Source organism: Pleurodeles waltl, chromosome 3_1, assembly GCF_031143425.1.
Source record: "Pleurodeles waltl isolate 20211129_DDA chromosome 3_1, aPleWal1.hap1.20221129, whole genome shotgun sequence".
NCBI classification, from domain to species: Eukaryota; Metazoa; Chordata; class Amphibia; order Caudata; family Salamandridae; genus Pleurodeles; species Pleurodeles waltl.
Genome location: NC_090440.1, coordinates 1,460,182,022 through 1,460,206,570, shown reverse-complemented (window position 1 = coordinate 1,460,206,570; position 24,549 = coordinate 1,460,182,022). Strand labels below are relative to the sequence as shown.

The window sequence follows — 24,549 nt, the reverse complement described above, 5'->3', positions numbered from 1 at the left end:
CCTTCAACTTTTTCTGCTTTAACTCAATTTCGCCACTACAGTATTTCGCGTACTGTAATACTTCATCAATCGGTTTAGCTTGCCAACAAATCAAATGATTTTTAATCATTTGGCTGACCTCCGGTCTCAGCCCTTCGACGAATCTGAACACAAGATGATTCATGCCCTTCGGCTCAATTGTTTCAGTACCACTGTAATGTTTGAATGCCTTTAACAACCTTTCATAATATGCATGTATTGACTCTTTAACCTCTTGAGAGGTCCGGTCGATTTTCTGCCAATCGGTCACCTTCGGCGACACCTTTTGTTTCAAAAACTCAATTACTTTATGATAATATTTCATCACCTCTTCAGAAGGTGCTCCAGTCACTTTATCCCTTGCTGGTTCCTTTGTGGGCCAATCTACCCCTCTCTTACACTCGAGCCACAAGTCTGGCGGAACAATAATCTCAAACAAGGTATTTAAGTCTTCCCAGAGACATTTCGCAAGCTTCACAAACCTATCTGTCTGTTGATACCACTCAATCGTTTTTTCTCTTAACCTAGGATAATCATTCGTAAAGGACAAAATGTCTCCCCTGGACCAAGGCACATGTACCAAAACACCACCAGCTGTTTCTCTCATAGGTAGGATTTTCACCGTCTCTAAATTTGATGTGACTGTTGTTTCATTAGATCCTGGACTATCTCTTTTTCCCTTATCTCTTTTCTTTACCCATCGGCCTTCCCATTTCTCTAGTGCACCCCAAATTTGTGCGCTTTGCAGCAACTCTTTCAAATGTGTCTTCATGCCTGCAGATCTCATGTGTTCAAAATCCTTTGTGTCAAAATCTAATCTGTAACTCCGTTTCAAATGTTTCGTGTTTCCAATGTCGATATTGTATTTGTCTGCCAAATTCGTTAATTTCTGGTGTACTTTGCCTACCTCTTTGGTGATTTTAGGGCATAAGTACCTTAATTCTGCCTCAGTGTAAGACTCTAACCTATTTACTCCCATTGTTCCATCCACCAATTCAGCAGCTTCTGCTCCTAGTCGTACTATATTTAGGTATTCATTGTGTTTTTCTTTCTCAGGTTCAATTGTAGTCGCTGTAGTCTTTTGTGATGTGCATGTTTTCTCTAACCACTCATTTAACTGTTGTACTGTAAGACCCTGCAGTGAAATGTTCCCTGCATGTATCATTGGAGTGTATGAGGTATTTGTACTCATAGTTTGGGGAGTCAGGACTCCCAATCCTGCTTGTCGCATTGCCTCAAGAGGTGCCCCTATTGGACTAAGATCCATTAAGGGTCTTGATTGTTCACAAACCTGTCCTCTCTGGGCCATTATTTGTGGAGTTATAATAGGCCCTCCTCTTATCGTTTCATGAGTTATGACTCCCTGTTCACACGTTCTTGTTTTCTCCTGTGCATATACCGGCACTGGGGGACCAACCGTAATGGGTAGTGATATAGCGGCAGGTGTCTGGCCTGCTCCCAAGCTTCTTGGAGCTTCAACTCCATAAGTCTGCTCTAATAATCCTGGTGCAGGTTCTTTTAAAGGACCCGCTACTGGGTTATACCCAGGTATCAGTTGTGGCGGTTGTGACACTAACTGTGGAGTTGACTCAATCTGCATTAACCTTGGCTTTGTATATCTCGGGTCTGGTTGTACCACCAAGTTCGTAGTGGTCTCGAGTACTGGAACATCGGGATAAATTCTTTTTATCTGTGGTGGAGGCTGTAACTGTATCGGCGAGTCTGGTGCAGTGGGTACTCTGAAACCATTCTGTATCAAAGCTGTATCACTAGTCTGCACTGTATCAGTAACACCCTTCTCCTTTGTCTGGTTCCCAGGATCCAAGCTAGTACTTGGTGCACTGTCATTCACCGCATATGGTGGCGGACGATCATGTAACAATCTATCCATAAACGCCTCATCATCTGAATCGTCCTCTTCTTCCCAAGATCTTTTATTCTCTTTGTGTTTGCCTGGTTCTTTGTCAGTTTTGCAAGAAGCTTTCTTTCCCTGTGTCTCCTCTCCCTGGGTTATTGCCGGAAACAGCTTTAACCCATCCACTATTCCTCGTCTCCACATTTTGTTCTCATTATCCCACCTAGCCTCTGCATAGGATTTTTCTGCCCTTGTCAATCTTCTGTGAAATCTTTCTTGTCTATGTTTAAGAGCCATCAGGTCCCAAATTGCCAAAGCCTCATATTGTGCCGGTCGAGGAGGTGGTTTCTGCGTACTTAACATCCAACTCAAATTTTCTAACACTTTTTGATTAAATGTTCCATGTTCTGAAAACGCTAGACACCCTTCTTTCTCTGTTAGTTTGCGCCATTGTTTTATCCATAAACACGGTGCAACACCCTTTTCCTCCATAACCGTGTAAGCTGGTGTACCTTCAGGTGGTGTAGGTTCCCCATCAGTTGCAACGATATACACATCTCCTTTCAAAGCGCTTTTGAATGCCTTAACAAAATTCATTTTATTTTATATTTACTCAGAAAACGGCTTAGTTCCCAGGACACTCTTCACCTACCCTTTGCTCAACCTATTGTCTCTCACGGACAGTAACCAATCCGTGCGCGACCCCTCTCGACATCTGACCTATCCCAGCGCGGCACTACTGACGTCACACTCACACACTGCAGCTGACAAAGTCTTGCGGCTTGTCCACACCTTGCTAACTCCTCACAACTCATACAAACTAATGCGAATTATTGCTAGCACTTCAATGACAACACAAATCTGCTGGTTTACTACAGGAAGGGTAACACATTCGCTTCAGAACTTTACAGAGATTTCACTTGAAGCCTCGGCCGCTACTCTCTCCTTCTCAGTTCCCTCATACGCAAGCAGAATTCGACCTGCAAATCCTACTCTCGACTTGTCAATGACTCCTTCTGGTGCACTTTAGAGCTTGTCAAATCTCCATCGAAGGTTTCACACATGTATCATAACTCGAAACTTGACTTGTCAACCACGCCCGATTGACCTACTAAACAACACAGATTACAACATGAACCATTTTAACATTATACTCCGGAGTCTTAGACCTCAATAGGCCCGTATACAACAACCAACCACGTGGATAATTTTGAGCAACAAGCGCTGCATTCACATGAAGTACGCCAACTTCCCTACTCTCATGCTGTGGAGTACGCCCACTCCTTCTAAACAACACTTAATTTGTCCTAATTGCACTCAAATATTCACAATCGCCTGCAAAGTGCATAAGATTTAATAAGCGCAAGAGACCCTAACCACACATACTATGGCGCCAAGAACATTCCCAACTCATTTAGGCAGGCTCCGAGATCCCGGGAAAGCCCATGGCAAATCTAGCAACTCATCATCTTTCCAGAATGCATTATTACAAGAAAACAATTAAACAATGAAAACTCCGTCCTAGGGCCCCCAAGGGCCAAACCGTACTCTGCTACCAGAACTGTTAACGCGTCCGTCTATGTCAATTTATACACATCAGGACTCGTTTTAGGACGATGAATCTTTGGGCCCAGTGGTGAGACACCGTAGGACGAGATAACTGATCAAAATATCAATCAATACGTCAATAACATTGTCAATAGTTAACACCAAAATATATCTTACTTTAGTCATTAATAAACCTTTGGCGCAATCATGACCTTTCAGTCACGAATAACCACACCTTAATGGAGTTTTATGAATTTTATTCCCTATTGTTTACAATCTAAGAGTAAAAGCATCAATCTCAAAGCCAGGAAACATATAAGCGCAGTCACAAGATGATAATCATAATGAGCCTTCAATAATGCATAGATCAGTTGCATAGATAATCAGATAGATATAAGTGAATCGTAATACGTCAAATACATCGAATGTTCTAAGATACTAGTTCAGCAAAACATCACGTCAGTCACATTGGTTTGTCAGTCAAAATGAATACCTCATCTAACCTCTAATTAGCATTAGCATGTTGGGCTTCATGCAAAACAATTTGAACACCAATTTGGAAAACATCTAACTAAGGTCTCTAAAAAAAACTACAGCAGTTGGTACCTAGAAAGAAAAGGCAAATAAATGAATCTTTATTAGCAATTTTATAATTACCCTCTTCTGATTAAGTCAGCATTCAGGATCAGTCTTTGTCTTCAGGACATCAGTTAGATCGCCAATAGTCTATCTAAGTTAAAGGCAAAGACACTCTCCTCTTACGGAGAAAAGTGTAAGGGGCAGTCTATGGGCAAAAATAGTTTTCTCTAAGTCTCAAGTCACCAAATAGAGTGACAGAGTTTCGAGATGCAATCAATATCATTCCCTACCTAAATGAGCCATCTGTTCCCTGTGTCATGGGTTTTTATCCCTTCCTCTTGATTCGTTCCCCCAAAATTCTATTGGTCAGTCAATACACCCCACCATTGTTAACCTATCAAATTATACATTAAGTAATGCATTTGTCATTTCTTGATATTAATTCGTCTTTTGATTGGTCTTCATAATCAGCATTTCGTAGGTGGCATATCCGGGGGTACTTCACCATCTTGGCACACATCTCAGGGTAAAAGTTCTCTTTCCCTCGTCTCATTGTCCTTGGAAGTGTCCAATAATGTTTCGAAGCACAATCATTTTATACTAAAAGATGCTAGCATGCGGATGAGAAAATTCCTTCATGTTACTAACAAAATACAGAAAGAACAATAGCTGGGTCATGGTCGTTTGCAAGTCCGCACACTGAAGAGACAGAAAAATACGCTTTTAATATGAGAGCTACACAGCTTTGCTTGGCTCATGCTAACTTAAGATATACGAGTTCTAATGAATGCAGTTTTATACTTTTTAATAGGCATAGTTTGAACGATTATCTCTTATAGTTGACATTAGTTTACACACATAAAATCATTTATGTTAATGCACATATTTCAATGAATATTTTATTTAATGTAGCATTGTTGATCATAAGCATTTCACGTCTACTGTATAATATGTAATAAAAATTACGCTCTCTCAGGGGCAAGCCTTCTATGCCATTTTGCATACTTACGGTTTTTATAGGGATAACACAATCTGTGGTCTAAGCAGCAGATTACAAGAAAGAACACACTCATGCCAATCACTACATGAAATATTGTGCTTGAAAAAAGCAATGATGCAAACACTTCAACCATGGATTTCAGATAACTTTTCACGGTGGAAATGCAACGAAAACACATTTGGTTTGCTTTAACTACTCACATGATATTAGGATGATTAGTACTTTACAGAACTGGAGCTTCAACTTAGACACCTGCTTTGTTTATATCTGTAAGTACTTTTGTTTGAGGTTTAATTTCTGAGAAATGTGCATCGTGCCACAATGCAGGGCAGGATTCTTTTTGTTTTGTTAAATAAACATTGGCGACTGCGGGAAGAGCCTCGAGGTCCCACGGGTCCCAGCTAGCTCCCTGCCTCCTGCAAATGGAGATGCAGCTCCCTGAATGTGGGAGCAAAACTTTCATCTCTTTCCCTGCAAACATATCTGTGGGCAGGGAAAGAGATGAAATCTCCACTTCCAGCAAGCGGGAGCATTTTTACAGCTCCGGCTTGCTGGAAGTGCATTGTTTTGTTTTGCTTGGTGGGAGTTGTTGCAGCTCCCGTAAAACAAAAGCAAACAGCTACCTTCTGAGGGTGAATACCTCAGAGTTAGCAGTAGCTGGCCCTGGTGTTTGCGGTCCCCAGGGACATATATTGCTCTGGGGGGGGCCCATTGCCCCCTTTCTTTTTTTTCTCCACAGGAAGGCCCGGGTGTTATATGGCCCAGAAGGGGAGCCGCACAGCCCACCTCCCTGTTTTAAAAAAATTTGTTGGCCCCAGGGAGCTGGTGGTCCCGGGGCCAGGTGGGGGGTACACGCTGCCCCCATATACATATTAAATCTAGCTCTAGGTAGGTGGTGGTCCCCAGGCCGTGCAGACCCCCTCTTTAAACTTAATTGTAGCCCTGGGGAGGTGGCGGCCCCTGGGTTCCAGGGGGACCCTAGGACCAAGGCTAGGGAGGTAGGGTATTCATTCCCTGCCACCCTCGATTTGTTTGTGTTTTTGTTTGGTACTCGGCTGAAGTTGAATACAAAAATGTCTGTCAACACTTCCTGGGTGAAGTTTTGGCAGCCAATCAGACATCAACACGGGCCCCCGTTTGACGGATCACCATGAAACATTCCATGTGCAACACCCTATAGGACACTTTTTGGGGGGGAATTTCATGAAGATTCATCAAACGGTGCCAAAGATATAGCCAGATCAAAAAAAATGCTTTTCTTATGGAAACTAGGTTATAGCTATAACTACCGGTAGGTTATACATCAAAGGATGTAATCAAAGCATTAACTACTGTTCTATGGGTCTCAACTGGCAAAAATCGAAGAATTTCCTGATTGAATGCAGCAGACCAAAACAGGTCCCAGCTACTGCCCCAGTGTCTGTCCATTGATAGCTTTTCATCTATTCATACTCCCAGGTTGTTAGCTGTCATTGTATACATATCAAATGAGCACTGTTAGACCTCCAGCCTTAGGGCGGAAGCATTTTGCCTACTCCCCTCCTATTTTTCTGAATTAGTTTTTGTTGGCATTAGGACTCTTTGTACTCTGTGTATTTTACTAGTGCTAAAGTGCTCACTCCCTAAGACATGGAAAAATTGGCTTACACCTGATTGGCATATTTAATTTACTTAGAAGTCCCTTTTTATCACATATAATCAGCCCTGAGGTAGGCCCTAAACAGTATCATGGAGATGTTGTTGCTCATCATCGACACCCTCACCAGGGCTGAGTTGCAGAGGCTCTGCAAGGTAAGGGGGCTGAAAGCAAGCAAGAAAGCCTCAAAGTTGGACATCCTGATAGCCCTCAGAATCTATGAGGAAATCCAGAGGTGGCAGGCCACCCGGGAGGAGGATGAGTCTGAGGAGGAGGGAGCAAACTTAGATGATGAGGATGAGGACCCAAACCTGAGTCCTGAGCTACAGGAAGAGCTAAACTGACCCCAAAGAATGCCCATAAGGGGGCAGGAAGAAGTGTGTCTGGAGATGGACATCTGGGCCAGTACCACAGTGTCCAAGAAGGTATTTGGGGGAAATCCCAAAACGGTGGTCAGGATTCCCTTAAAAAAAGGGGGAATGAGAGAAAACAAAGAAAGAGTTATTTCAACCCCCTAATTAACTCACAAGGGAAAGGGACCCAGCCCAGACTGACCATATGACCAGCAAAAGAGGGTTTCTAGATAAGAACACTCTGGTACATTTTTCCCCAAGCGTTATAAGTCTTACCAGTTTGGGCACACAAAGGGTGATGCTGAGTGCTCCAAGAGGGCAAAGCCCACCACTTCTGGGTATGCACCTGTATTGGCCAGTGTAGAGCTTGGGGAGGAGATAGTTCCAGTTAGTGTGGGAAAGACAGCTGAGGCTACCCTATTGTCCCTGGGGGACAGAGAGATGGTGCCCAAAGTCCACATTCCTTTTAACATTTCCAAGTGCAGGCAGTGGGTCACCATCAATGGAAAGAGAGTAAAGGTGTTAAGGGGCACAGGAGTCAGCATGAATATTGTCAGGTGTCATCTGGTGTCATCTGTCCTCAGAGCAGGTGATACCTAATACATTCCACTAGGTTGTAGTAGCAGACAACCATGATAGTCGCTACCCAGTGACTTTGGTTCCCTTTGAATGGGGGATCTCAGGTTCTCTTAGGGTAGCTGTGAGCCCTCACATGCCTGTGGATTGTTTTGCTCGGGAACGATCAGAAGCACATGGCCTGGAAGGCAGGTCACACCTGGGAATGTTAGGTTACCTGAATGGGTCTGTATGACCACAAGGTCCATGGGTGCCTGGAGCGGTCAGCAATGCCTAGAAGAATGGCCCAGGAAGCTGCCACGAAGGGGAAAGGCAGGGGATGTGGGAAACCAGCCCCTAAAGGCCCCACAGTACAGGTGGATGGAACACCTGGGGAGGCCACACCTGAGTCTACCAGGAAGCACAATAACTCCCTAAGAGACTTACCAGTGCTTGCTGGATGGCAATTGGAGGATGAACCCTCCAGGGAGGAGTTCTGCAAGGCACAGAAGGAGTGCACAGCCCTGGAGGGCATGAGGCAGCAAGCTATTGGCCAGGCAGCTGGTGACACCTCTGGAGATCACCTCATCTACTGGGAGAATTAACTCTTGTATAGTGAGCCTAAGCCACCTGTGCATGGGGCAACATATGCTTTGGCGGTACCCCAATACTACAGGGACTTTGTACTGTAACTGGCTCATGAAATTCGTTGATGCACACACGTGCACACACACATCCATTCACAACACTAATTACCAAATAATCAAACATACATGCATGCACGCACCAAACATTCATGAAAAAAAAAACACACACACTTACCTGCAGTTCAGCCCTGGATGTTCCAGGAGGGTTGGAACTGCTGCCTTCCCTCATTGGTTGATCATAGGACCTTAGGCAAAGGGGCAGTGTTCACAGTTGAAGGAGAAGGGCTTAGACCAGCTGGTAGCCTTCATCAGTAGGAAGCTACTTCCCAGGGAACATGGACAGAGTGCTATTGAAAGGGAAGTCTTTGCTGTGGTCTGGACACTAAAGAAGCTGAGAACACACGTGTTTGGGAATCACTTCCAAGTTCAGACACACTACAGGACCCTCAGATGGCTCTTGCAGATGATAGGTGAGAATTAAAAACTGTTAACTGTTAAGGGGGTCCATCTCCCTATATGGTCGAACACTTTGCTGGGTCAGACCACTTGAATGCTGATGGTTTGTCCTGGTTCTTATGCCTTAGTGATGGGAACTCCCAGGAGGTTGAGTAGTTCCCCTTCTCCACACCCCCAGCTTGGAGGGACGCTTGTTAGTCCTGTTAGTCCTAGGATGGTCTTTCCCCAAACTTTTTGCCTTCACCCTCCTATTTTTCTGAATTCTTTTTTGGTGGATTTAGAACTTTGTGCACTTTATCACTGCTAACTTGCTTGTACTCACTCCCTGAAGCATGGTGAAATTGGCTTACACCTGACTGGCATATTTAGTTTACTTAGGTCCCTAGTTCAATGGTATAACATAAACCCAGGGCTTGTAAATTACGGGGCATACTTAAGAACCGCTAACACCACTGGAGCGTCACTTTTCATGATGCTCCGGTGGCGCTAACCACTCCATATTTACAAGGAGGTGTAATGACACTTTTTGTGGCATTATGCCAACTTGTAGATATGGGCCCCTTCAACACAGTTTTCAGTGCCAGAGGGCATGCAATGGGTGTTGCAGTGGGCGTTCCACCCAACACCCATTGCTTTTGACACTGCCTCATATTTACGAGTTGTCGCAAACCTGAAGCAGCGCCAAAACTAACGCCACCTCTGGGTTGGCGTTACCATGGCAAAATGATGAGGAAAGCTTTTCTTCCTCCTTGTTTTTTGCTTTTTCTATGTGTGCTGCAGAATGTAGCACACATAGAAGAAGCAAAATGCCATGGGTGATTGTTTACGTGCAGAAAGGGACACCTTTCTGCACATAAAAAATCATTTCAAAATGACGCTTTGGCACTTCTATGTGTGCTCCATTTTGCAGCACACATAGAAGTGTCAAATCACCATTATAGATTGTTTAGGTGCAGGAAGGGACACCTTCCTGCACCTAAACAATCTATCCCCTCAATGCAGACACCCTTGCACTATGGTGCAAGAATGCCTGGGTTGTCACTAGGCAGCTTAATTCAGCACCAGCGCAGGGTCAAATGCAGGGGTGCGCTATATTCCTGTAAATATGGTGCATCCCTGCATTTCAAAAGTGCTGCAACTCTGCTATTTTTGGCCCAACACCGCGCTGTTCCACTTTAGCATAAATCTGGGCCTAAATGCTACTAGTGGGCCTGCAGCACTGAATGTACCATCCATTTAAGTGTGCCCTTAAAGCATGTCCCAGGTCTGCCAGTTCTGCTGGAAGGTGGATAAAACTGCCAATTTGACTTGGCAAAATAAACCCCTTACCATGCCTTAAACTTCCATTGCCAGGATGGGGGGTGGAGCTGGGCACAGCCCCACTTACAAGTCAAATGGCTGGGCCTTGCCTTCACACAAAGGATTTCACATTACCTCATTGTTTGGGCAGCCAGGTTGGCACCTGACTAGGACAGCAGAAAACTCCAAGTACCTCAAATGAAATTTTCTAGAAACGTCTCCTACTTCAAAGAAGGCACCAGGTATAAAAATATGACCCACAGCCCCAATATTCAGCCTGCCTTGACCCTCAGACACCTGCTATGTTGCTTGAGTTCTGTTCTACTTCTTGAATCCAAGACTACCAGAGGACCTCCAAAAGCTAGCTGGCTAGCCTCCTGATAACAACTTCAGGGTCAGAAAAGGGCCAACCATCTTGAACCCACTCCTGGACTCAGCCTGAGTAATCCTCAACCCTCCAAGGGGTGCTTTCCTAGACCTGGGTCCCTGGAAGTGATGCTGAAGATGCCCTGATAGCCAAAAGCTAAAACTTTGGAATTTTGGCTAAAAACTGCTTTGAGAACCAAGAAGAAACTGGGATCAACATGCACTTTTGTCCACCACAGATGCATTGCCAGTTGTCCTGACCTGGAAGAAGATACTGCTGTGTTCTTTTCAGTCTTACTCACTTCCTAATTCACTTTCACACTCCGTTATTATCACTCTTTCTGACTCATCCATTCTCACTTATTAACTCTCACTCAAGTTTCTTCTTACTCTGAAGCAATCATACATTCTCACTGATACTCACTTGCACTCACTCTTACTCTCACTATTTTTCTCACTCCCTTGCACTCATTCTCATTTACATTAATTTTCACAAGCTTTAACACTTCCTCATATTCTTTCATGCTCACTCACTCATGTACTGTCTCTCTTACTTCATCCAGCCTCACTCACTCTGGACTCATGCTTACTGACACTCACTCCGACACATTATCACACACTACCTGTCACTGACTCTCACTCATTTTCATTTACACACAGATGCCTACACATACACACATATATACATGCTGTCTCTTATGTAAACACACTTGTACCTGTAAGCACACGCACAACATACATTTAAACCATTTTTAGTTTCAGCCAGCACGTCTCCTATAGGGTCTAGGAAGAAAACTGTAACAAGGGGCTTTTAGCCACCCATTGTTTACCATTCTTTGCTATCATTATACCTCTTCTTTGCTGCCTTCTAATTCAGCAGCACTTGTGAGGCAGGTGTCACTCCCTGTGTCACTGCCTTTTCCTTCTGTGGTGCATGAACCAAGTACAGATTGATCCATCCTAATCAGACGGCACCAACTTGAAGCATCCCAATGATATTGGATCACTTTAAATAAGCACCAGTTATTTTACACACAGTCATATTCTTTTTTTTTGGCACAACGACCCAAAGGTATTGGGGCACTGTACACACAATACATTTTTGGGTACGGGGGAAATTAAATGGTTTTTATTTTAAGCTGCAGTCTGTCCCATGCATAATCACCTTGAAATCTACATGCCTGGATTTGTCTCGCCTACCCTCATCTAATCTGAAGGTAACAGGTTGTCGCTGGAGAGGCTGTCCTGGCCTTTTTTATCCTGTTTTGATTTTTCCTTCTCTCCTTCCTTAAGATGTTGTTTTCCTAATCTGATACCTGTAATGTATCACCCCACTGTACTCTGCGGGTTGGGCTAGTTGTTGTTATCCGTGTACATGTGGGCATTGGTTTGGTCCTGAGCACTGCATGCATTGGATCAAAAGAGCAGGGGTGTGATTGAGTTGCTGATTTGCTCGCCATCATGTACCCCAAGCAATGTCTCTGTTTTGTTATTACTCACCATCCATGTTTTGGCCTTCATGCAACGGGCTCAACACCATAGTGCCCTTTCTTCCTTTTCTCACTTAGGGGCATATTTACACTCTGTTTGCACTGAATTAGCACAATTTTTTAAGCTAATTCAGCGTAAACTCAACGCCATATTTATATTTTGACGCTAGACACACCTAGCGTCAAAATATCGGTGTTAACGTCATTTTTCGGATGCGCGAAACCTCCGTGCGTCAATGAGATGCAGGGTAGGCGTTCCCGTCCAAAAAATGACTTAAACCCCCTAGAGCCATATTTATCCACCCGGCCAAAAAAGACGCATGGGTGGGAGACGGACCAAAAAAATGACGTGAATACCGATTTCCGTCAAAATTTAACGCCTGGATCAGGGCAGGCATTAAAATGAGGCAAACACACCACTACTTGAGGAGAACACAGAAGCAACATTACAACCCACAGGAGAAGATGGAGGTGATAATGATCCAGCTCGCTAGACGGCGCAGAGGACAACAACAACTCCTGCACACACCACCATGACAATGCGGACCAAAAAGGGAACACAGAAGGCAGGAGAGGGTCTTCAGAACCAGGACAACCCTGTCTGGCCTTAGGGACCTAGAGATTATTAGGACCTACAGACTGAACCGGCAAGCCAACCCGACGGCATCCACGACCCGACAGACCTCAAAAACTACTGGTCATCTCCCTGCTCCCCTTTCCGGCCAAAGTAATTGAGAAGGCAGTCAACAAACAACTCACCACCTTCCTGGACACCAATAACATCCTGGACCCCTCTCAATCAGGATTCAGAAGCAACCATAGCACCGAGACCGTCCTTCTCGCCACCACAGACGACATCAGCACCCTTCTCGACCAAGGGGAGACCGTCGCCCTCATCCTCCTGGACCTTTCTGCCACCTTTCAATCAATCAATCAATCAATCACATTCTCACACAACACACTACGCACCCGCCTCCACGACGCCAGCATCCGAGACTCAGAACTGCAGCACTGCAGTGGCTCTCCTTGTTCCTCACCGGAAGAACACAGAGGGTCCGACTAACCTCCTTTCTCTTGGGAGCCACCAAGATCAGCTGCGGCATCCCCCAAGGATCCTCACTGAGTCCCACCCTCTTCAACCTTTACATGACCCCACTAGCCACCATCGTCAGAAGCCATGCACTCAACATCGTCACCTACGCCGACGACACTCAACTCATAGTCTCCCTCACCAACAACCCGACCACCACCAAAAACAATTTCCATGAAGGAATGAAAGCAGTCGCCGGCTGGATGAAAGATAGTTGCCTCAAACTGAACTCGGACAAAACAGAAGTCCTCATCCTCGGCTCCACACCCTCCGCCTGGAACGAGTCCTGGTGGCCCTCTGCCCTCGTAAACGCACTCCCCCCACCTTCTTCGAAAGATCTACAAGTGGATCCCCACTGAAGCCAGAAGGACAGTCACCCAGGCCCTTGTCAGCAGCTGCCTCGACTACGGGAGCGCTCTCTACGCCGGAACCACCGCCAAGACCCAGAAAAGACTACAACGCATCCAGAACACCTCTACCCGTCTCATCAAGAACACCCCACGACACAGCCACACGTCCGCCCTCCTAAGAGACCTACACTGGCTGCCTATTGACAAGAGAATCACCTTCAAGCTCTGGCCAAAGCCTACAAGGCCCTACACAAGGCCAGACCAGCCTACCTCAACCACAGACTCTCCTTCTACACTCCTGCAGACAACTCCGCTCCGACAACCAGGCCTTCGCCAAGGTCCCCCGCCCCCAGAAAACCACAGCTGGAGGAAGATCCTTCTCCCACATCCCCAACAAGACCTGGAACACCCTCCCCATCCACCTCAGGCAATCTCCCACCCTGTCTCAGATCAGGAAGGACCTCAAGTCCTGGTTCTTCGACTGATCCTCATCACCCCCCCCCTGGCTCCCCCAGCGCCTTGAGATCCTCACCGGTGAATAGCCGTGCTCTCTACAAATCCCTGACTGATTGATTGATTGATACTACACAGGCTGCACCACATTGAGCCACAAATTACAGGCAGCCTGCAGACCCCACACAACATACCACCTATGACAAAGCTGCTCGCTGTCCTGCACATGCTGGCAAATGGATCCTTCCAAACAACGGGTGCACTGGTTGCTAGTGTCTCACAGCCATTGTTCTCTGTATTCCTGCCAAAGCTGCCATCTCCCTGACACCCCTCGACATCAGTTTGCCCAACACCCACCAAAAGCAGCAGGAGAACAAACAGGGGTTCTGTCAAATCCATGGCTTCCCGCATGTTCTCGGTGCACTTGACTGCACCCATGTCTGGCTCGTACCACCTGCAGCAACAGAGCACTTATACCGGAATCACAAGCACACGCATTCCATTAATGTGCAGGGCATAGTGGACCACCGGGGACTATTCATAAACATTTTGGCCAAGTATCCTGGGAGTGTCCGTGACGCCTACATATTCCGGCACAGCAGGATCGATGAACAATTCCAGGATGGAATATTTGGAAATGGCCTACTTGTGGGTAAGTCAACAAATCTAGCAATGTACACACCACACACCAACTCTGTCGGATACACAAAACATACACCACTACAGTAAAATATGGCCAGTGTAACACACATGTGCAGGTGATAACACATATGCACCAGGCTGCAGTACAGCACAATCAGTGCACATCACTAATACATACACCCACATGTACGTAACACACCCACAACTTGACAGGCACACCACGGGAAGGACAGGTGCAGACATGTACCCTTTGCTAACAGCAGAACTACAGAAACCACTACAAGTGCCCACAGGTTACCTACTATGTACACTTCACACACAGTACACCAAACAAAGAATAGCACAGACGTGTCAGTGGCATACACCATGCCCATGTCATGTAACTTCCAAATAGGCACAGATGTCTCAAGTCATGCCGTGCAAATCACTGCCAGAACAAATGACACCACACAACTTGTGCCTCTATCAAGTGCATCTCATCAACACATACCTAACTTATCTGTAGTGTGCAGACACATGTGCCTGACGCATTGGCTCACACACATAGAAATACAAGATCAATGCCCATCACATACCATGTGCCAGATGTGTGAAAAGTGGTACCACACCTACTGAACTGCAACCTCACATGCAACACTCACTGACTCACAACACCATCATGTCTGTACCAGATACAATAAATGGCCCAACATGGAGCAGAGTCACTGTCAGACAGTGCAGCTCATGGATGTCATAGTGGAACCTAGTAGGGGAAAACAGGACATCACTGACCTCACATGCACTGTGCCAAGGGACATATTGGCTAAGTAGCTGAGCTCCATCCCATAGCCTGCACTGAGCATGTGTTGACAGTATAAATGCACATTAACGTTTTGGAAGATAGGAGAGACACTGGTAGTTATGTTGATCATCCTGTGACAATGTGATACACACCCTTGGACACCTCATGGCTGCCACAAACATTAGCTGCCACTCTGGAACACCAAGTGACCTATGTAATAGCCCACAGTTCCATTGTCATGGCCTGCACTGTACGTACAACTTGGCAGATGACCATTTCATAATGACTTTAAGACACATTGTAAATTGGCCACCCTCCCATGCTGTATGTAGTGTGGAAGGGGTGTGCAAAGTTTTTCGCTGCAGGTCTGTCACCACAAGATACATAGCATGATGATGCTGACTCACATGTAGCTGTCACCTAAAACCTGAGGAAGTGCCAACAACAAACACCACCCCAGGGGTGCTGTATGCAGGTTGCAATAAGGAAGTAGACTGTGCTATGAACTCAGATTGTGGCAGCTAGCCAAGTACCCTGGTGCAGCGTAGGTAGTGTCGGTGCACGCCTGCACATGAGCAACTGGCGCAGGGGACAACAAAGGGTTGCCAAGTAACATGTCACATATGGGGCATTCTTGCACAGTCAAAATGTTACAGGACAGTGCAGCCAATGTGTTGTGCTTTCTCACTTACCAATTTCAAAGGCCCTAATTGTCACACATCATCTGCAATGACACATGTCAAAAAGGGATGGGATGTCCAGGCTCTGTAGTACTACCATGTTGCCACCACATCTGACCCCACTGTGTTTTGAGGATGTGTCATGTCCCCTCTAGTGATAGCACACTGAGACACAGGTAGACTAAACAATGCATGCTACATACATACTGACCATCAGTGGGGAATCCAAATCATATGTCCCAGGTCCAATTGTCATGTCCAACAACCTAGTGCTGTGGAAACATTACACCAGGATAGGAACACACACCATAACACAAATACATTTGAGCCACAACCAGCTCTAAATATCAACTGCCATGCTACATGACATACCTGTTGCAAGCCCTAACAACAACTTACTCCTTTAATCTTTTGCAGCGGATCAGGATTATGGCATACAGCCATGGATAATGACCCCATTTCCCAACCCAAGCACAGCAGCAGAATCTGCTCATAATGTGGGACATAGTAGGACACAGACTATTGTGGAGAGGCCATTTGGCATCCTGACATCCAGATTCAGGTGCCTGCACATCACAGTAGGCAGCCTCCAAAATGCCCCACATATCGTCTGCAAGATAATCTTGACATGTGCCATCCTGCAAAACATATGTGTGCAGATGAACGTCTCCTTATATGAGCAGGTTGACGACCTGCCTGAAGAGGAGGAGGATGGTGGAGAAGAAAATGAGGGGAAACGGCACAACACAGCTGCTGGGATATGCCGCACACTGCACATCGTTGAAAACTTCTTCACTTAATAATCATGTCACTCACCTTGTAGATTTTGTCAATAAACACCTCACTTATTCACAAAATCTGTCTTTGGTCTCTTCCATCTACACAACATATACCACAGGATTGTGAGTCTAACCTCAGGGAACATGTCACAAACACTAATATGATGGGTACAGCAGCAACATCACATGTGATGCGTAAGATTGAACTGCTACCATCACTCATTTCACAAATAGTTGATCACTTGAATGTGACAACTGACGGACACAATCTGTGGACCAGAACATATTATTTACATCCATGTTGACAACTTGTACAACAATAGCTCATCACACACAACTACAACATGCCCAAATAGGAGGTAAACAAGGGGCCCACTTATGAGGCAGTGGATGTCAAATCATATTGAGACTGTAATGTTTGAACCGACCACTGACACAACTCAGTGTGAGAGTTGCAATGGCTGTATGGAACATGTGTGACAAGGGGGGGACAACATTGTTGACAATGGTCATCATGATTAGGCGAGGTATGACAAGCAATGGGAGAAATGGAGCCTGCGCAGTACATCCATGGAAATCAGTCCTGTAACTGCCATGGTGCCCAATCCTGTCCCAGGATACACATGAACACACACTTTGGATGGACACATCTGTGGAATGCACATCACAATGGATGATAGCATATGAAGCTAGGGCTGCAGGTCCACCACACAAACATTATAATTACAATGCTAAATATAATGACTTTGAACTGACTATTGTGTTCAATACATGATATGGTTGTAATGTAGGCAGAGTGTGTCAATCACAGTATTTACCACATATGTGCATATGTCAGACATATGTGTAGTCCACATACAGGTCACCATATACTCAAGATCAACATATGGAGACAGTTGTCAGGTAACATTTGCTAGATACCATTCATCAGCCATCATCAACAATGCCCGAGCTGTGTATGTGGTCTGTAATGTGATGTTCTGCAAGGAAACTTCACACAGCACATAAGTGAACACAATTCACAATCACATACCATTACTCTTGCATAGTACTGACTGCCATACATATGTGGATACACTGTTGTCACACATACATACATAAGCATGATGAAGTTGATGCTGCCTTTGCATTGTGACACATGGCACAAAATCAATGCACACCTAATTTGGTTTGTTTCCTAATCTTGTTGTGTGTGGCTATGGTGTCAAGGAAATGATGCTAAGGCAGCGTTGACGTTTGATCTATCAGGGCCATTGTATTTTCCTGTATGTGAGTTGGAGTGCATGTGCATTTCGATCTAGAGTGTAAGCTAATAATCTATACATACTCCATACAATGTTGACACTGATGGTTGCCTGTCTAATTTTAACAGCTGCCAACATGAACAACCAGTAACTGCGTGCCTCTCAGAAGAGGGCAGTCTGTTATCGGCACATACTGGCAGTGGAATCTGGGTTCAGGAGAATGGCGCGCCGCTATCGCACGGAGCGATCCACTGGTGAGTGGCGGGCATTCACCTAAGGGGGACCCGCACTGCCCACACAGGGAGGACCAAGCACCACAGCTGTGCAGGGGTCCACAGCTGCCACCATCAAAATTGCCCCAGCTGCTGCACCCTCGACATCCGTGCCATAGCCAACCACACCTGCTCCGATGGACATGAGTGCCTTCAGAGAACTACAGAGGGATGTCACACAGGTCTTCAAGAAGTAGGACTCTATTGAGAAGAATGTTGAGAAGAACACTAAAAGACTAAACTTCATAAAGCGGAAACTCAAGAGGGCCAACCTGTGAATGCCAAAATGTCTCTCATCCCCAATCCAGTCCCCTTCCTCCTTATTTGTTTTAATGTTTTTTTACTGGGTATTAGGGGGTTAGTTGTAGGTTAGTGGTTTAGTTAGGACAAGTAGGTTTGGTGGGTGGGTTTTCAACTTTTTACATTTTACTATGTGGGTGGGTGGGTGTTGGTGATGTTGGGGCTTTTATGTATTATAAAAAAAGATACCAAAAACATATATATTTGTTTAGTAATAGGTACTATATGTGTAGTTTAGTAAATGTTGTCCTGCATGTGTCTTGTGATGTAACGGGGGCGGCGGGGGCAATGTTTAGAGTGTGTCATTAAATGTGTTAGGTAAGTGTAGCTTAGAGGAGTTAGGGTCTGTTGTTTGTTATGTATAGTTAGGATAGGTTAGGTTAGGGTAGGTGTTCCTAATTCTTTTTAGTTTTGTTAAAATCTAATTAAAAAATGTTGGGTACTCCCTTACTTCATGTGTCATATGCTTGGGCCTCAGGGTCTTCCCATGGGTGTACAGTGAAAATTGTGTGTTGTCCTAAGGATTCCGTCCTGCCTCCAGATCCCTCTCTTGACATGTTCATCACCTTCTTACAACCGAGCTGTCACACTGGCAGCTACAACACATCTAATTGTCTGTGCATCTGCCATCCAGTGTACCCATCTCTCAAGGTGATTATGTTGATCATGTATAGGGCAGGTAGGTGTGGTAATTCAGCTGTCATTATATGGGTTCTGTGTCGGAATGTTGGACACTGTGGAACATTTGACAACAGCCTACATGTCATTCCTTTCCTACTAAACTGACCAGTGGCAATTACAGATGAGGTTGAGTCCCTCTGGGTACTCCCAGCTGATGATTTTGCCTGAGAACTGTTTCACAGCCATTCCTGCTGTATGTAGTGAGTGTAGCATACGTGTTCAACATGTTTTACATACTCAGTGAATTGCTTTTAGGGGATGAGACCAGCATCGACGTTCATCATGTAGGTACCATGTGCATAGATATGTGCCCGCATATTCATGCACTCTTGTACTGACACTCAGGGGCATATTTATACTCTGTTTGCGCCGGAATTGCGTCGTTTTTTTTGACGCAATTCCGACGCAAAACTAACTCCATATTTATACTTTGGCGTTAGACGCGTCTAGCGCCAAAGTCTATGGAGTTTGCATAATTTTTTAGCGTGGACACCTACTTTGCGTTAATGATATGCAAGGTAGGCGTTCCCGTCTAAAAAATTGACTCCGAGGCATGTGCGCCGTATTTACACTCCCGGGCAAAATTCACGCCCGGGAGTGGGAGGGTCAAAAAAAATGATGTACGGCCGCTTTTGCGCCATTTTTCAGCGCCTGCTCAGGGCAGGCGTTAAGGGACCTGTGGGCTCGGAAGGAGCCCAGAGGTGCCCTCCCATGCCCCCAGGGACCCCCCCTGTCACCCTTGCCCACCCCAGGAGGACGCCTAAGGATTGAGGGACCCATCCCAGGGACATTAAGGTAAGTTCAGGTAAGTGTTTTAAAAAAAAAAAAATTGTGGCATAGGGGGGCCTGATTTGTGCCCCCCTACATGCCACTATGCCCAATGACCATGCCCAGGGGACAGAAGTCCCCTGGGCATGGCCATTGGGCAAGGGGGCATCACTCCTGTCTTTGCTAAGACAGGAGTCATTTCTATGGGGGTTGGGAGTCGAAAAAAATGGCGCAAATCGGGTTGAGGCGAAAAATTTGCCTCAGCCTGACTTGCCCCATTTTTTGGCGCCCAAGCTCCATATCCCCCTACGCCGGCGCTGCCTGGTGTACGTTGTTTTTTTTCACGCACACCAGGCAGCGCCGGCGGCTAACGCCGGCTAACGTCATTGAATAAATACGGCGCCCGCATGGCGCTTCAGAATGGCGTTAGCCGGCGCTAATTTTTTTGACGCAAAACTGCGTTAGCGCAGTTTTGCGTCAAAAAGTATAAATATGGCCCTCAGTGACTTAAGACATGTCACACACATCACAATTCCTAGGCATAGTAGATGTGTCACAAAACACAAAATCATGCTGGTTGTGTAGGTGGTGTTTAATAACAAGTGTTATACTGCAATATTTACAATGTCCAGGTCTGTGACCCCATTCGTGGAATCCATCCAATTATGACACAACACAAGTCCAGGGTTGTGGGACATGTCATGGGACATGCTTGGATAAAGTGTCTTTCAGTGCAGGGTGACATAAATTGACAATTGAAAGTTAGAGACAATTGCAGTCCATAGCGGAAAGGTCAACACTGTGTTGGTGAAGAGTGCATTTCTGCAACAATGCTAACACTGGCATGATGTCAAGCACAGGACAAAGGAAAATACTGCCCATGTGACATGGGCTGGTGTTACCGGGAGCTTCTACGGGTGAAGATGATCTGTTCCACATCTTCATCCTCCGATGTGTGTGGTGCCACCTCTACCCTTGATGGTGGTAGTGGGGAGGGAGAGGGGACCACACACATTTCAGTGGTTGGAGATGTGGACTCCCAATTCCCAGCAGCTGCCATCTGTGGCACTACACATGGCATCACTGGAGGAAGGAGAGCCTGCTGATTCTTAAGAATAGCAGTAACATCCCTGTGGTAGGCAGCCATGTCTGCCCTGAGGGAGATCTTTCCTGGTGCATGGAGCGTATCTTGTCCCCAAGCACGCTGATGCCAGTTTCGGAGGGCAGTTGTTGTGGCCTCTCCCTCATGGCAGCAGCTATGTCCCTCAGACACTCCTGAACTTTACGCATTGGGGAGTGTGTGCGTCGGTTGGCTGCAGTCTGTTCTGTAGCCGTATCCATGCACGTCCGCATCCCCTCAAGGCTGGCTGTCATAGTTTGCATCCCCATCCGTACCTCCTTGGCCAGCTCTCCCTGGACTCCTCCACTGTTCTCTCAAAGCTGGTCCCTGGGTCGTCGGAGTTCTCTGCTGTGTCGGTGCTGGCAGGTCATACTATTGGGGTGCTAAGTGGGGCCTTTGGGATGTCTGCTACATCAATACTCCTCCTTGCGACTGGAGGTGGTGTCTGGAGGTTTACAAGGACTTCTTGAAGGGTCTCTTAGCTGATAGTTGCCAGCTGGTCATCCAGGTCATCAGGGTACTCCAGGACAGGCAGATCCTCAGGAGAGCCACCATCCTCTGCAATGAGATGGTGTAAAATCGGTCTATCTGTGTTGTGACAGTTGACATGTCACGTCACTGAGTTGATATTTGAGCTCATTGTCATATTAGGGCCATATTAATGTAAAAGTGGTGCAGCGCGGTGCTGTGCAAAAATTGGAAGCACCACGCTGCGTCTCTTTGGTAACACCATCATGCAAGGATGTATGCGTTGAGGGGTGTGATTGTTTATGTGTGTGAAGATGTCTCTTCCTGCTCATTAACAATCACTAATGGAGCTTTGGCACTTCTGTGTGAGCTGTAGAATGCAGCACACACAGAAGACCCAAAGTGTAATTTACAAATTATTGTTTATGTGCAGGAACGGACACCTTCACGCACATAAACAATAATTTCTGGTATTTTGCTCTTCTTATGCATGCTGCAGAATGCAACACACATTGGAAAAGCAAAAAACGAGGAGGTATACATGTATTCGTCCTGGTTGCACCCTGCTAACGCCACCCCTGGGGATGGCGTAAGAGTTTTGGCACTGACTCAAGTTGACAAAATTCTATTTATCTGATGCAGCGTCAAAATGCAATGGGTGTTGCTTTTGCACGCCCATAGCATCACCCATTGCACCACCTCCACGCACAGTGATGAAAAGGAAGGGGCCGTATTTACAAGGTGACATTAAGCCCCAAAAAGTGGCTTAACTTCACCTTGTCAATACTGCACAGTGCTAAGCTCCATAGGAGCGTTACTGAAAGTGACGCTCCTGTGGCACTAGGGGCCTATGATGCACCCCTTAGTTCCAAAGGATTGTTCTTGTACATCATAGCTGCAGTGTACAGCCCTATGTCCCACCTGCATGTCACATGAATGAAAGCCCAGTTAGCGCAATTGGCTGTGTCATATCTTCTAAATGTGTTGTCTATCCTTTTTGTGGCTTGATGCCATCTTTTCATGGTCTACCCTCCCTTTGCATCCATTTGCATGGTGAGGCCTTGCAATGGGTGTTGTTGTGCTCATGCCACAGCACCACACATGGCAATTTTCACTTGTCATAGTCTTACATGTTTCACATACACCCATGCTGTGCTAAGACCTTGCACCATCCCAGGGATGGCATTGCCAGGACACTATGCTCTTGTTGCCATTGATGGCTCCTCATGTTGTTGTTTGTGTTTGTGTGCTACATTGCATAGCACTCATGGACCTGGCAGGGTTCAGTTTCATCTCCTGTATGTGTAGGTGCGGTTGCCTTACTAAACACCTATGTCCTCCCCCTCAATGCAGCCCTTCTTGCACTATGAGACATGAGTGCAGCATGGTGACAGTACAGCTCATTTGACACAAGCACGGGATTGAACACAGGGATGGGCAGTATGGGTATGACATTTCTGCTGTGTACATCATTCTGTATGTGACAGTGTCTGATGGTAACTGGGTCAATGGACATAGCCATTCAATGGTAGTTGTACTTAGGTCAGGGCATGAAGCAAGTTAGAGATGATTCTGGACATGGGAGGTTTCCAGCAGCTTACAGACTGGCTATGGCATCTGTCTTGTGACATCAGACCAGTGTTACGTTCAACACTACCCTCCAGGTCTGTTTCCGCATTTCCACCAGCCTTTGCATGGCAGTATAACCCCGATGAAATGGTTGTTGGTGATGTGGTGTGGTGTGGTGTGGTGAGGTCCTTGGTGCCCCTGCACAGCCCATGCACTTGGCATGGGCAGTGCAGGGGATCCCATACCCTGGCCCTTTGCCCTTTCTACTGCCTGATCTGCAGGGCTGAGTGCAGCGTGTCCTGTTACATCCAATGCAGCCCAAAACTGGCACTGACTCTATTTGATCCATCAACAATGTTTACCCCACAGAGCTACCATAAACAGACAGATTTCTAGCCACCATCCCAACGTGTGACTCATACTGCCAAGTGCAAAGGGTACACTGCACTGGCAGTTTAACCAACACCGGGCTTGCCCATTCACCATCCCCCACCCGTTGATGTGGAATTATCCACCATTATGTTCACAGTCATACCCCATGTCTTGAATGTGTGTGTTTATTTCCCCATTCCCATGTGTCTGACATGGTTGTGTCAGAGTAGTTGTGGGCTCAGCCTGTGACTGTTGTGACCTACTGTTTACTATTTGTGGTACATATTTTCTGTAGTGGCAGGTTTCAGTTCAACACTACTTCAGTTTGGTTGGTCTCGGTAATGGCATGTTACCAATGATACAGGTCCAGTCTGCTATTCCCTTAGCGCCTGTTCAGTTAATTGTTCCATGCACCCAGGGGACACCCTGACTGCATGATGTAGGGGTGGTTGCCTTGTGAATGTGTTGTCTATGTGCGGTGTGGTGGTGCTACCAGCACATGCCAGGGTACTGTTGGGACAGTTGCAATGACTTGTGTGCTGTGAGATGCAGCACACATGCGTTTGGGCAATGAGGCAAGGCAGTTGTAAGGTGTTACTGCAAGGGACAACACTATCACATAACCCCAGGAATGGTGTTGACTGACTAGCTGGTATCTGAGTTCTTGGTGGTGATGGTGGTGTTGATGTGACTACATGCAAGAGATATTATGATGTCACAACCAGTAGCACAGTGATTATACATGCCATCCATCCCATGTGCTGCATATATACATGTAGGTATTTAGGCCTGGGTGTTCTAAATGTGTCCAGGTTGTGTATGTGTCATGGTGCATGGCACTACCAAGGCGTAGGTACATGTGTAGCTTGCATCGGCATGGTGCAACTTGCTTAATGTGCATTGTGTCCCTCTACGCTCTTTGACATGCATTGTGTGGGTCCTATATTCCCCCCTTCTTGCACTTGACATTTTAGCATATATTTCCCACATGCAACGTACCCTGCATTTGTGGTGTTTCCTGGTGGTCGGCACTGTCCTGTCCTAGTATTCCTGTGATGATTTCCTCCAGGATGACCGCTGCAACTATCTCCTCCATCTTGTCCAAGTCCTCTTGTGGTGCTGGACTCCAACCTTCAGTTTGCAGTGCTGCCTCGCTGTTCTGTGCCATTTTTTCCTTT

At 46.1% G+C, this 24,549-nt stretch overlaps 1 protein-coding gene across 2 annotated transcripts in view; it reads right to left on the bottom strand.

The window, feature by feature from the left end:
- Positions 1-3,677: 3,677 nt before the first annotated feature.
- Positions 3,678-24,549, bottom strand: part of CD164L2 (CD164 molecule like 2) — a 184,075-nt gene continuing 163,203 nt past the window's right edge. For both annotated transcript variants that reach the window (XM_069225044.1, XM_069225048.1), the window contains exon 6: positions 3,678-4,699. In XM_069225044.1, coding sequence (XP_069081145.1) covers positions 4,675-4,699 — 25 coding nt within the window. In that variant the 3' untranslated portion in view covers positions 3,678-4,674. The remainder of the gene's footprint in view (positions 4,700-24,549) is intronic.